General features: G+C 35.5%; 1 protein-coding gene across 3 annotated transcripts in view; it reads left to right on the top strand.

Annotated features, from left to right (window-relative positions):
- LOC136878911 (protein SERAC1) overlaps positions 1–14,767 on the top strand; it is a 115,301-nt gene that overhangs the window by 71,998 nt on the left and 28,536 nt on the right. For all 3 annotated transcript variants that reach the window (XM_067152512.2, XM_067152514.2, XM_067152515.2), the window contains 4 exons: positions 1,486–1,725; positions 1,801–2,005; positions 7,069–7,221; positions 7,598–7,725. In XM_067152512.2, the coding sequence (XP_067008613.2) occupies positions 1,486–1,725; positions 1,801–2,005; positions 7,069–7,221; positions 7,598–7,725 (726 nt within the window). The remainder of the gene's footprint in view (positions 1–1,485; positions 1,726–1,800; positions 2,006–7,068; positions 7,222–7,597; positions 7,726–14,767) is intronic.

The following is a 14,767-nucleotide window of genomic DNA, read 5'->3' on the forward strand; positions in this document are numbered from 1 at the left end:
TTGCAGCATTTATCGATTTGAAGTTGGCATTTGACAGAGTACCAAGAGAAGAGCTATGGATAACTTTACAGGAGGCACATATTACTCCCAAACTGATTAGGGTGATTAAAAGTGTATACAGGAGGGTTATAGGTATAGTGAGGATAAATGGTCAAACCTCAAAGGAATTTACAATGGCAAGAGGCATCAAGCAAGATGACGGGCTTATTCCTCTACTCTTTATAATATTCATGGATCAAGTTATTAAACAATGTAAGAGGCGAACAAGTAAATGCAAAGTTGGAAATTTCAAGATGAGACCCGTGTGGGTACAGGCACTAGTATACGCAGATGATATCACAATTTTGGCAACAGACAGAGATAAATTACAGAGAGTAGTGATGGAATGGGAGTGCGCACTCCAAGACAGGGGTATGGAGGTTAATGTTAGTAGAAGTAAAGTTATGGACCTTACTAGGAAAGAGCAAAAAAATCTTAACATCGAGTGGCAGAAGGAGATTTTAGAATAGGTTCAGCAGTTTGAATATTTAGGTAGCATCATAACAGCAGATGGGAAAGTGGATTCTGAAATAAATCACAGAATCAATAAAGCTAACAACCTATATTATAATATTAATAATACCGTCATAAGAAAGAGAGAAGTTACCAGGAAAACAAAAATGAGAATATACAAATCAGTATATCTTCCAGTGCTGACATATGGATCTGAAAGCTGGACACTGTATAGTAATAAAATGAAGGTACAGAAATGAAGTATCTGCATAAAACAGTTGGAAGGACAAGGGGGGATATGGTTAGAAATACTAGGATAAGAGTGCCTTAATCAAGAACCACTGATTAGTTTAATTGAAAAGAAGAAACTTGGATAATTGGGGCATCTGGTGAGGATGGAAGAGGAAAGGAAGCCTAAACAAATGTTCCAAGCAAGACCAGAGGGAAAAAGAAGAAGGGGACGACTGAGGCTGGAGTGGGACACCTACGTCTTTGACGTGGCACGAAAGAGGGGAAAGACTTCAGTAGAATTGGACTTCATATGGGAAGTGGCTGAAAGACCAGACGCCTGCAAGGGCAAAAAGGGAAAAGATGAAGAAGAAGACATGTATGTAACTGTATTTTACTTCCATGATAATGATTCTGTGTAATTTTATTTTGGCAGAACTTCAAAAAAAAAAATAGCCTGCCAGCCAAGTGCTGACATTGGGCTTAGTTCTGGAAAATCTAACCCAAGTAACTATGCTGGGACACCACATGCAGGAATCGGCTTCACGTGTCTAATTTTCTGTTGGCAACACCTTTAACCCTAGAGCAGATCAGTGTATTAGGTCTGCAGCTATAAGCCCCACATATTATTTGAGAATGTAAATATTTGTGGCTTTTTCTTTAGTACAGTATATTATTGTTGACCTTGTGCATATGTTGTCTGTTTTTATGGGGGGGAAAATTTTGTAAAAGAAATGCATGATCTAAATGTGTTCTTCCTTATAGGATGGATTGGTGTTCTTGCTGAATGGGCTCAGGACCCAGACATCCAGATATCAGTTCCAGCTGCCAAAGCACTGGCTAATCTGGATGCTGATGATGACATGCATAACCTGTATGTGAATGGTATGTTTCCATTACATCCTTTGTGGCGCACCTTAGAGCCTGTCAAAGTAGATGTGGTGTTTGTTCATGGTCTTCTTGGTGGAGTACTGGTCACGTGGCGTCAGAGAGATCGCTCTTCCCGTGAGTAACAGTCTAAAAGTTGGTGTTATTGTGAAGTGTGGATCATATATTGAAATGTAGTATGTATTGTGGCAGGTGCGGAAAAACTGACAAAGCCTCAGGAGATACCAGTGCCAGATGACTTCAAGATGAGTGATGAGAAGACTCAAGAGTATATGCTCGAAGTCAGTGCACAAAAACATGAGGAATGGGAAGAAATAGGTCAGGATTTTGAGACAGTGATGCCTGATTCTCCAGAAAATACCAATGTTCAAGCCACTGGCCCATTCATTTTACAAAGGCATGTCCATTGTAGGCATCAACCAATGTACCATTAAAAGTCGTAATACCTTTCCAAAAAATTATATTATAAAACAGTTACTCATATGATAAATGTATAGGAAGAAACATACAGTGTATCTGTTTCCGTAGATAAAAGCTAATATAGGAATCATAATTGCAAACAGTAAAAAATTTCCCTTAAATTTGAAAGGAAAATTATCTTGAAATTATATTAAATATGGACTATTTGTGTTAATTGAAATAATTTTCAGGTTTAAATTACAACAAAAATTAACAGACTTGCTTTGTTAAGGAAACTTTATTTTTAGTGCTCTGGATTTTCTCTACCATTTGTATCATTATGACTACTCTTCTAGATAGTTTCATATAATCTTGGCATAACTTTATTTTTTTAGATAAAGAGAAATGGAGTTTATTTTGCTAATAGTTGAATACATTTCATCTAGTTTAGAAAATAGGCTTTATGGCAAGAAATTTGTTTTCACTTATAGAAATATTGTGAATTTTACTCCAGTTTTTAAAGTAGTATTTATTGTAGAACATACAGCACAAAATCAACTCTTCTTCACAACTTCCTAAAACTCTGAAATATCAGAGATGAATGTTATGTTTGTACATTTTCTTATTACCTTTTTCCAATTTGGTATGTGTGGTTTTCAGGACAGTAATTCGTGGAATATCTCCCAACTCAGAGGTTGAGAGAAATTATACACTTGTTAATTAATACAGAAGAAGTAATGTACCAAAATCATTAATTAACAAGATAAAAATGTTGTATCATGAAAGTAAAAGTAGTGTACAAGAGGGGAGTGGTGAATCTGAAACATTTTATACAAAAAAAAGGGTCTCGAGCAAGGAAGTGCACTGTCACCATTATTGTTTATTATATTGATGGATGAAATCATAAAACATGTAAAACAGAGTATCAGTAGGGATGAAGTGAATGCTGTGGTATTTGCAGATAATGTTGTGATTTGGGGAAAGGGAGAAAAGGAAGTACAAAGGAGACTGGACATTTGGAATGAAATATCTGAAGGAGTTTGGATTGGTAATTAGTAAAAAAGAAAACTGTAGTCATGCACTGTGGAAAAGAGAAAAAGAGAAGCCAAGTGAACATAAACAGAACAGAGAACAGTTAGAGAATGTAGAACAGTTTACATATCTGGGTAGCATTATTAATGGAAGAAATGAAATCAACCCTGAAATTAATAACAGACTAAAGGTACAACATTCTATCATCAGGTCAGTGAGCTTTTATGGGATGACAAAGTACCCAAGAGAATGAAATTAACATTATGTAAACAGTATTTCATACCAATTGTAACATATGGACTAGAAACACTGTTAACTAATAAGAGACAAGATAGTAAGATCCAAGCAGTAGAAATGAAATTTTTAAGAATATCAGTTTAAAAGACAAGAAGAGATAGAATTCAAAATATTAAAATCAGAGAAGAGCTAAATATAGAACCGTTAGTACAGAACATACAGAAAGCAAGACTGAAATGGTTCGGACATGTAAAAAGAATGGGAAAGGAACGGGTAGCAAGAAGAGAATTGGAAAGAAAAGTTAAGGGAAAGAGACCAGTTGGAAGACCGAGAAGAAAGTGGATGGATCAGATTTGGAAGGACATTAGAGAAGCTGGATTGGATGTGGCGGAAGTAATGGAGCAGGAAATGCGGAAGGACAGAAAGGAGTGGAGGAGGTTTGTTAACCACACCCGGGCAACTGGAGTGGGACATTGATGATGATGATGATGATGATGATGATGAACCTGATTTAAGATAGTTAGAAACTTTTAATTCACTATTATCATCATTGTTTCCTTCCTTGTATGACTCATATGAATTTTAAATGATTATTCATTTTGAGTGAAAATATGAACAAAGTCAGCTGACAGAAATCATTACAGACACACAAAAAAAAGGTGGTGTGTACAAGTTTTACTGTTCCAATCCCATCACCAGTCGTGATTGAGATTTTCATTTGTTTATCCTGTTTATACCATATGGGAATTAGGATGGTACGTTTACAGAATCTGAAAGCATCTTATTTCTCCCTAGTATACCGACTCAGTTTTTGTAAGCAGAACCTTCCTTTGGTCTGTCATTCCAACAGAAGACCTCTCTTGTTCCCTGTTAGACATCTTGGCCCCAGAGCATCCATGCTTCTCTGTTTTCTACATCCTTCTCTCATTCACTATTCTGACTTGCAGATTTCTCATAGTTGCAACCAAGGCTCTACCACTGAGCCTATCTCTAGCTTGATTGATCTTCGTTCAATCTGAGATTCAGTCTCCACCCTTGCATTCAGCTACTTTCTGCTTTCTGTACACAAATATACTTTACACCCTAGGTCTGGCCTCTCTGGAACACTTCTTTTATCAAAGTGCTCATGAAAGCCTCTGAAATATTGGATACCTTTCTCTTCTTTCCTCTGTTTTACCTACCAGTAATGGAGTTAAGTATTCTCAAAAAATGTTATCTTCAGATTGAAATATTGCCTTTGTGTTTCTCAACTGGACTGGCATATACAGCCAGTTGCTGAGCCACCTATGACCAGTCTATTTGTATCTTGTAAACTACAGTTAGGTACAATTCATTAACCTTCACTGGCCACGGTAATTCATGGCAATAGGTGACGAAAAAATTGAAAAATGAAAAATTCAGGTCTGGGCTGAGTGGCTCAGATGGTTGAGGCACTGGCCTTCTGATCTCAGCTTGGCAGGTTCGATCCTGGCTCAGTCTGGTGGTATTTGAAGGTGTTCAATTAAGTCAGCCTTGTGTTGGTAGATTTACTGGCATGTAAAAGAACTCCTGTTGGACAAAATTCTGGCACCGTGGCATCTCAGAAAACCGTCAGAGTAGTTAGTGGGACGTAAAAACAATAACATTATTATTAAAAATGCAGGCAAAATTTCTGAAAATTTACTAAATTGATGAAAATAGACAATTAACTATATACCTTGTTTAAGATTGGAAACCCAACTTTGAAGTGGTCTGAAGATAAAATAAGTTATCGTCTCTTTTTTTTTTTTTTTCACCGGAAGAATGAAACAAGGGACACTCCATGATATGATCTGCCAATGGAACCAATGGTGATTGAAATTGGGGAAATAGGTGGAAAAAAATGGCTGTGGCCTACGAATAGGAATTGTGCTGGCATTTGCCTGGAAGTGAAAATGGGAAATCACGGAAAATCATTCGCAGGACAGCCAGTGGAGGTCAGACTTGCATCTCCTGAATGCAGAGCTTGGCTGAACAACCGTAGCATGGCTTCTCTGCTCGGTACATATTAGTTCACTATTATGAAATATATGTACAAAAAGTTACTTTCAGTGATGCTTTGGTTTCATTTTGTCTCTTTGTTCATCAAAAAGTGGAAAAATTAGTCAAAAAATAGTCGCAGCAGTTAAACCTATGCTCTGCGCAAATAACATAAATATTCTATATGATGTCTTTCAGTATCAAAGTTTAATGGCAACATTAGCCCTTGATCAATATTATGAACAGGATTAATAGTCGTAGTTCCAGGACTGTTATTACTTATGCTGCCAGTGTCACTTTTGTGGATGTTGCTCTCAGATAAGCTGGTGCGGCCCCGGTCTTGAAAGTCAAGAATAACAGCTGAGAGGATTTGTCGTGCTGACCACATGACACCCCATAATCTGCACGCCTTTGGGCTGAGCAGCAGTCGCTTGGTAGGCTATGACCCTTCAGGGCTGTTGCACAATGGGGTTTGGTTTTTATTTTGCTGAAAAACCGCAAAAATACGTAATAGGTATGAAAAAACTGTGTCATGCAACATGTGATATGCAACTCTCACTAACAGGAAAAAAAAAAAATATATTGTAAGACATTGAGGGTATTTTCCTCATCAGTAGAGTTGAAGGAACAATTTCTGCTATCTATGAGCATATTTGTTTACCTCTTCGGCTAATAAAGCCGTGAAATTCGAACATATATATATTTTTCTGCTCATGAAGAGTTAAAACTACACCAGTCCAAACATCACATCCATTTGAGCTATCAGTCTTAACATTCATCAATTGCATGGGGTTATTGTCTACATTATCCCCAGCCACATTCATGAAGGAGCAACAACAACAATAATGATCTATTTCCTTCCACCTTCTTTTTGTTATCCAGTGCCATTCCTGGTTGCTCAAAATCAAAACAGCTCCTCTATTAAGGGTTTCATATCCCCTTTTCTCTTTAAAAGTTCTCAAATGGGAGCATTGAGTGGTGACTACAGGGCCTTTTGCTGAACCTGACACTTCTTCCACTTACATGTTTCAGGATCCTCACTTTCATCATTACAATTGCCAACTTTGAATGTATTCTTTGAGAGATACTTGGCAGTCACTCCTTTCATGAATTACTTTGTTTTAAACAATGTTGTTACTTATAGAAATTCTCAGTATCTGATATGGGTGCTGCATTTTGAATACCTCAAGTTTGTTGAGATCAGTCTTGAGAAGTGTACATATTTCAGACCAACACAAGAGTGCTGGGAGAATAAAGTGTCTGAAAGAGGAGAATTTAAGTCTTGAGTACAATATTCTTTTTCATTCAGAAAAACTAAGCGAGTTGCATATGTAGTTTGTGTCAAATAGCTGTGAACTTGCATTTGAGAGATGGTGGGTTCGAACCCCTCTGTTGGAAGCTCTGAAGATGTTTTTCTATGGTTTCTCATTTCACACTTGGCAAATGCTGGGGCTGTACCATAATTGAGGCCACGCTGATTCCATCCCTGTCCTAGCCCAGTCCTATCCCATATTTCCTGCTTCGTGCCTTTAATATCGCAGGAGATGGGGAGGATATATGATTTTTTCTTTTGTACTGTGAAGATAATAGTCTACTCTCTAAGTGTTTTTCAGGATTGTAATTAATGAACATTTTTCTGTTAAAATTGCCAAATAATGCAAATCAATTTTTATCTCTAAAAATCAGTGGTTGTATTCTCTCAGGTAGGCGACTACTTTTATGTTATTGTTTCCTGCCTCTACTCTACTTTGTGTTTTGATTTGTTCACATGCTAAAAATTTGTTTTCCTTTCAGAAATCAGAAATCTTCATTACAGTCTGATAAATATACACGGTGTTGGCCTATGGATTGGTTACCAAAAGACTGTAGTAACTTGAGGATATTGGGTGTAAACTACGATACCAAGTTAACTTTGTGGAGTCCTATGTGTCCAATTGAAGCCACCAAGTAAGTTGCAAAACAACTTTCTTATAAATATTCGATATTTTCCATCTTGAAAATACTTAGAGATTGGTAATATGGATTAATGTTAAGAAAAATAATAGTAACATGCTGTACATTAGCAATGATGTTAAGATTGTCTGACCTTGAACTGTTCATTATTGTTGATATTCGTAATTTTTTGTTATGAATGTAGACATAGTTTGAATGTTGAAATTGATAAAAATTATATTAAAATGCTTTGTTTCTACAAAAAATATTGAAATCTATAGGCTATGTGTTACGAAAGATACCTTCCGGCTATCCAGAAAGATATAGAAGATCTTGTAAATTGATTATTAAGACACTCGGAAATATGAAATAATGGAACCTCTGTTATTAGACGCAGTTTGGCTGAACGAAGTGAGGATATGCTGAGAATGTTACAGCAGGCGGGCGTTGGGTGCCGACCTGTTGTCTGGGTGGCACATTCTATGGGCGGCCTCTTAGTCAAGAATACACTTGTCAAAGGTGAGAATCGAAGAAGAGGAAACCTTGAAAAACTTTTCTTTTACTTGAAATGTATCTTATGTAGACCTACTTCGTTTAGTTAACTTGCTTGAGTAAGAGAGACAGGAACAAGAAAATAAAGACATAATAGGTTAAATGACAAGTCGGTGTGGGGAGAGGGAGCAGCGAAAAGAGGAGATGAGGATAAACATGAAAACACAAAAGGACAAGGATAATCTCCACATCTTAAAATACTAGTGTTTGATAGTAAATTTCTAAACATGTACAGTCATACCTCGTTAAGATGTTTCTGCAGGAGACAACAAAAGTGAGAAAACGTACTACTGAATATACCAACAGGGATATAGATACAGTAGATACAATTTTTTCCGACGTGAGGGCATTTTACGCCGTGTATCCACACTTACAGTGAAAACTTTACCGACCATTTCTGCAGATTAGAGAAAAGGATTAACCCCTTTGCGTACTACATAAACATGTGCTCTGAACCTTTGATTTACCGTTTAAATTCTGATGCAAATGAGGTTCATACTTGGCTGTATTTAAATATTAATATCTCCGTAACTATTTGCTCAGATAATGTGAAACTGATATGTAAATATTCAGAATTAAACAGACCCCCATTGCGGTTATGATCTAGAATTCTACCGTCTCGTTAAGGCAACCTGGGTTTGATTCTTGGCACCGACAATAGTTTATGGACAGTTAAAATTGAAATAATGAATAAAGAGGTTCAACCTATTCAATACAAAAGAATAAGAAATGCAGTGATTACATTCTTATTTAATAATAAGTGGAAGTGGTACCGGTTTCGACCCTAGTCCAGGTCATCATCAGCCTGAAAAGCCTTACATCTGATGTGTTTTAAAACATGAAAAACAATGCATAGGAAAAAGAAAATAAAAGATCAAGTTCACTCCGGATCAGTAGAAGAGGCGATATAAAATGACTGGGGTAGACACTGTAAAAATCAGAAGAAGTAAAATGTAAGTCACTTAAAAGAAACAGTGCGTAATTTTCTGAACGGCGGTATGGCACACGCAGTGTTAGGCAAAGTCTTTTAATGTTTATGAAAAATGGACAACGGTTAAATGAGCTAGCTTGTACAGTATACACTGTCAGGCACAAAGTCATAACACAATCGAACACATATGAAAATCCATAATCATGCTGAAGCTGAAGATGAGTAGATCAATTGAAGTAACTTGCCAGCTCCCGGTGATCAGCTCAATATATTCAACATCAGGCACTGTGGTTTCAAACGCCAACGTAAAATGAACAATAGCTTAATGATCCAGTATTTGCTTCGGTTGCGGGAATGTAAGTATATATAGATACATATAATATAATTCAATATAATTGAATAAGTAATTGTGATTTTGTAGAATTTTTGGAACAGTTGACGTGAAAAAAAAATTGTGAAGAGAAAAAAATATAGTAAAAAGCGCAATACCGGAAACAAATGAAAACACATATGCACAGTGCGTTATTTTTTAAAAGGTAAATAATTCAGGTCGTGATTGAAGTAGTCAAAGTCGGCACAAAGCAAGAGTTAAATTTGAATGAGAAGAACTGAATTGGTGGTTTTAGGATAGGATAAATTAATAGAGGAAGAGGAATAGTGGAATAAGAGAAGAATAAAAGATTGAAGTTAAACGGTGTTGAGGAAGGATTAGATAGGGAGATGAAGGAGGGGTAGTTTAGGGTGGGTTAGGAGGGTGGGTTATTGGAGGTAGAAAATGTGGGTAGGAACTTTGTAAGGCATGGAAAATAGAATTGGGGTTTTGAAATTTAGAATTTTTGAGATGAAGAATTAGGAAGTTGAAAAGGATGTAGGTTTTTCAGAAATGTCGTTTAAATTGAAATTAGGGTTGAAGTATTCGTCAAGGGGAATAAAGCAATTTTCAGTAGTGTTTAAGAGGGGGCCTTTGTTGATGATTTTAAGTATTTTCATGTCTTTTTCAATATTGGTGAAATTACGCTTGGAGTCTTGTATGTGTTGTCCTATGGCGGAGAATCTGTTGTATTTAATGGCGTTGATATGTTCGGAGTATCTGATGTTGAAGTTGCGGCAAGTTTGTCCGATGTACAAGGAGCTGCAGTTGTTACATTTGAATCTGTATACTCCAGATTTAGAAAAAGCATTAGATTTATTTAGTGATTTAGAATTGTGTAAAATATCAAAATTTCTATTGTTAGTTCTAAAAGAAATTTTCTTGTTGTGTTTTTTAAAAACATTAGTTATTTTATAATCATCTTGAGTGAAAGTGGAAAATGCAGTTGGTTTTGTTATGTCTTTAGATAACGTGGTTTTAGGACGGTGTTTGATATTGTTGATGATACGGTTTATGAAGGAGTTGTTAAAGCCATTGAATTTAGCGATGTTACGGATGGTGTTCAATTCATTATTTAAATCTTTTTTAGACATAGGGGTGTTGAAGGCACGAAAAATTAAGCTGTTATAAGTAGCGCGTTTATGTGCTTGAGGGTGCGAAGAATCTTATCGTATTGTGGTTGCTGTTTGGGTTGGTTTTCTGAATATTTTGTAAGATAAAGAAGAAGGATGTCTAGTGATAGTTAAGTCTAGAAAATTAAGAGTTTGGTTGTGTTCTGATTTGAGGGTGAATTTAATGTTAGAGTCTATGTTGTTGAGATGAAGAAGTGTAGAGGCTGTGTTGGTTGATTCTTCATTTAAAATTACTAATGTGTCATCAACATATCTGGCCCAAAAGAGGATGTTAGAGAAATTATTATTATTATTATTATTATTATTATTATTATTATTATTATTATTATTATTATTATTATTATTATTATTATTATTATTATTATTATTATTATTATTATTATTATTATTATTATTATTAATTTTTGTGTTTTCTAAAAAGTCAAGGTAAATTTCAGCAAGAATGCCTGAAGCTGGTGAGCCCATAACCAAAACCATCTTGTTGATAAATGGTGTTATCAAAGGTAACCAATTTTAAAATAGACATGAAGTCTTGAATTTCAAGTTTACTCAGGTTACTGAATTTGTTTAGGTTGTTGTTTATTATGGGGAATAATTTGGAAATTGGAATACTTGGGTACATGTTTACAATGTCAAAAGAATGGAGAGAAAAATTTGGTTGGATATCAAAGTTCTTTAATTTGTTGATTAGTTCAGAAGTGTTTTTGATAGATTTGTTGGATAAAAATCGATAGTTTTTAGTAAAAGTGTTCGGATGAATTTAGAAGTATTGTATAGGGGACTGGCTGATTATCTTATCAATGATAAGTTTAAATATCTTGGTGAAATTATAACTTGGAACACCAATGAAAAATCATCAATGGAAAGCAGAACATTTAAGTTTAAAAAAAGGACAACGAATTACATGGCCAACGTACAAGAAAAAATCTCTTTCAATAAATGCTAAACTTCAACATTACTGTTCCGTCATTAAACCTGAAGCGACTTATGCTTGTGAAACACTATTTAAATTGAACACCAAAGCAACAACTGATACACTGCAAAAGGTTGACAGAAGGATACTCAGAACAATCATTAATAAAAAACATCAGGTGGATGGACAATGGAGATTATTGCCTAATGCAGTGGTTTATAGGGAAAGTGAATCTGCAATAGATACGATGAGAAAAAGAATTGCCTTTTTCTGTCATCTTTCTAGATTAAATGATAATAGGATAATAAAACAACTATTTAATTACTTTTGGAAAAGTAAAACAAAAAATAATTGGTTTAAAGAAGTTCAGAATGATTTAGAAGAGCCGATATTACAATGAAGCAAATTGAAAATAGAGAAGAAAAAAGGATTCTCAAGAACAAACAAATAAGATTGTCATTAAAAACTGTACAACACAAACAATATGTCATATCTGATGAAGAAAGGGCAGCCAGGTCAGCCAGAATTGAAGAGGTTTTGGGAAAGGAAGAAGATGATGCAATCTAAATCTTCAGTTAATTCTTTGTTAACGTAAATGTATTTGGATTTGATTTAAGTGCTCCAATGTGGGCGTAAACTATGTAAATAAATAAATAATAGGGGACTGGGTCTGTAATTGATTATTGGACAGATGGGAATGTTAGTTTTGTGAATTTTTGGGAGGGCTTTGGCAGTGGGTAGGCCATAGGACAACACATACAAGACTCCAAGCATAATTTCACCAATATTGAAAAAGACATGAAAATACTTAAAATCATCAACAAAGGCCCCCTCTTAAACACTACTGAAAATTGCTTTATTCACCTTGACCAATACTTCAACCCTAATTTCAATTTAAACGACATTTCTGAAAAACCCAACATAATTTTTGACTTCCTAATTCTTCTTCTCAAAAATTCTAAATTTCAAAACCCCAATTCTATTTTCCATGCCCTACAAAGTTTCTACCCACATTTTCTACCTCCAATAACCCACCCTCCTAACCTACCCTAAACTACCCCTCCTTCATCTCCCTATCTTATCCTTCTTCAACACCGTTTAACTTCAATATCTTTTATTCTTCTCTTATTCCACTATTCCTCTTCCTCTATTAATTTATCCTATCCTAAAACCACCAATTCAGTTCTTCTCATTCAAATTTAACTCTTGCTTTGTGCCGACTTTGACTACTTCAATCACGACCTGAATTATTTACCTTTTAAAAAATAACGCACTGTGCATATGTGTTTTCATTTGTTTCCGGTATTGCGCTTTTTACTATATTTTTTTCTCTTCACAATTTTTTTTTCACGTCAACTGTTCCAAAAATTCTACAAAATCACAATTACTTATTCAATTATATTGAATTATATTATATGTATCTATATATACTTACATTCCCGCAACCGAAGCAAATACTGGATCATTAAGCTATTGTTCATTTTACGTTGGCGTTTGAAACCACAGTGCCTGATGTTGAATATATTGCGCTGATCACCGGGAGCTGGCAAGTTACTTCAATTGATCTACTCATCTTCAGCTTCAGCACGATTATGGATCTTCATATGTGTTCGATTGTGTTATGACTTTGTGCCTGACAGTGTATACAAGCTAGCTCATTTAACCGTTCTCCGTTTTTCATAAACATTATAAGACTTTGCCTAACACTGCGTGTGCCATACCGCCGTTCAGAAAATTACGCACTGTTTCTTTTAAGTGACTTACATTTTACTTCTTCTAGTACCGTGTAATTTATAATTTTGTGAATATATTTTAGTATTGAAAAGGTGGAAACGTTTACGTTGTTATTATTATTACTTATATATTGTGTCTACCCCTGTCATTTTTATATCGCCTCTTCTACTGATCTGGAGTGAACTTGATCTTTTATTTTATTTTTCCTATGCATTGTTTTTCATGTTTTAATAGGCTGATGATGACCTGGACTAGGGTCAAAACTGGTACCACTTCCACTTATTATTAAATAAGAATGTAATCACTGCATTTCTTATTCTTTTGTATTGAATAGCTTGAACCTCTTTATTTATTATTTCATTTTAACTATGATACTTTTCAGTACGGAACAATGAAATTTTTTAAATAGTTTAGAAATACAAGGAATCTTGGGACGGTGTTAACCATGCATCGTGAAGACACTTAGGGAGCTGCTGTGAGTAATAGCAGCTAAGAACTAAAACAGCAGTTGCTGTCCTCCCATCATCTACACGTCATGAGCTGGGCAGCAGCCGCCTTGTTCTCCAAAGGCCAACGCAGTACAAATAACTATTTCAATGAAATTTGCTACATTCCAGCAAAATATACTGTAGGAAATAATTCAGTACAAATAACTGTTCCAATGAAATTTGCTATATTGCAGCATAAAATGTACTGCGCAAAATAAACTCGCCTAGTAACGCATATCTGTTTGTCTCATCACACACGCTTTGCCAAAAGTCATCCGAGAAATTGATCTAGAATGTTTTTAGCCATAAGTTCAGTGTTTTGAAAAATAGGACTTACCCCAGGAATTGCACTTTTATAGGAATATCTTGTAATAGACACGTAGATTTCCACTTCCACTCTTCTACTTTCTGTTTTTTGTTACAGTGTGCAGGAACAACAGTCACAATATTTACGTATGCTTCATCACTCGTATCATTATCACTAACTTCACTAAGCATGCATAAGGTGTCTTCAACACTACATTCAATAGAAGAACTTTCAGGTATATCATGATCTTCATCACAATCACTATCTAGGAAGATATCCACAACTTCCCACTCGTTTATAGCTTCGCACGCTCATCTCTACTGGCTGAATAATCGCGACAACAGCTGTTCAGATATCTTCAAATACAGTGGTTATTCACCAAAAGATAATGTAAATACAGTGATAAGCGACTTCCTTGTAATATAAAGAAGCATTTTAATGCCATCTGTTGAATTAATAATCAATTACTTCACTGTTTCGTCGATAACACAGGGCACTGAATTGCTCCATCGATTCGGTGATTACGTAAGTCGACTCCAAGGTAGCGCAACCCGTCGATTTGACAGTTAGGTAAGCCAAGGGGTTAAAAAGTGTGAAAAACATGCGAGAAAAATATAAAAACCTTTTCTGCTGGGGCTTATAAAATAACAGGTGCACTGAAAGGTGTGAAAAACACCAAACAACAAATATGAAAACATGTGCACAGAGGCCAATAAAAATATCAGAGTTTTATTGCAGATCGCACTCTTTCTAGAATAAATGTTAGTAGAAGCTTTCTATTTCGGAGCAGTGGGTTATTAAACATTATTTTCTGTTAACACTCTTAGACAATGAATTGGAGGTTACACTCGACCATGTGCGACCAGGAGGAATGACTTTGGCCACCATTTTGAATAAACTTCAACCAACTCGAGTGATCGAGTCGAAACTCAAAGGTGCGAGCTCAACATTCGCGACCCCTGCACACTTTAAGATGTGGACGCCATTCCACTTTCTGGCAGATTTTAATTTTGCCTTCATTAGTAAGGAATTTCACGACTTTTTCAGTATCCATAACTAGGTTATCACAAGACAAATATGCACCACACTAGTCAATTTTACACGATTATGTTCCTAATCCAGATATAAGCTAC

This window comes from Anabrus simplex, chromosome 8, assembly GCF_040414725.1.
Source record: "Anabrus simplex isolate iqAnaSimp1 chromosome 8, ASM4041472v1, whole genome shotgun sequence".
Lineage (NCBI taxonomy): Eukaryota > Metazoa > Arthropoda > Insecta > Orthoptera > Tettigoniidae > Anabrus > Anabrus simplex.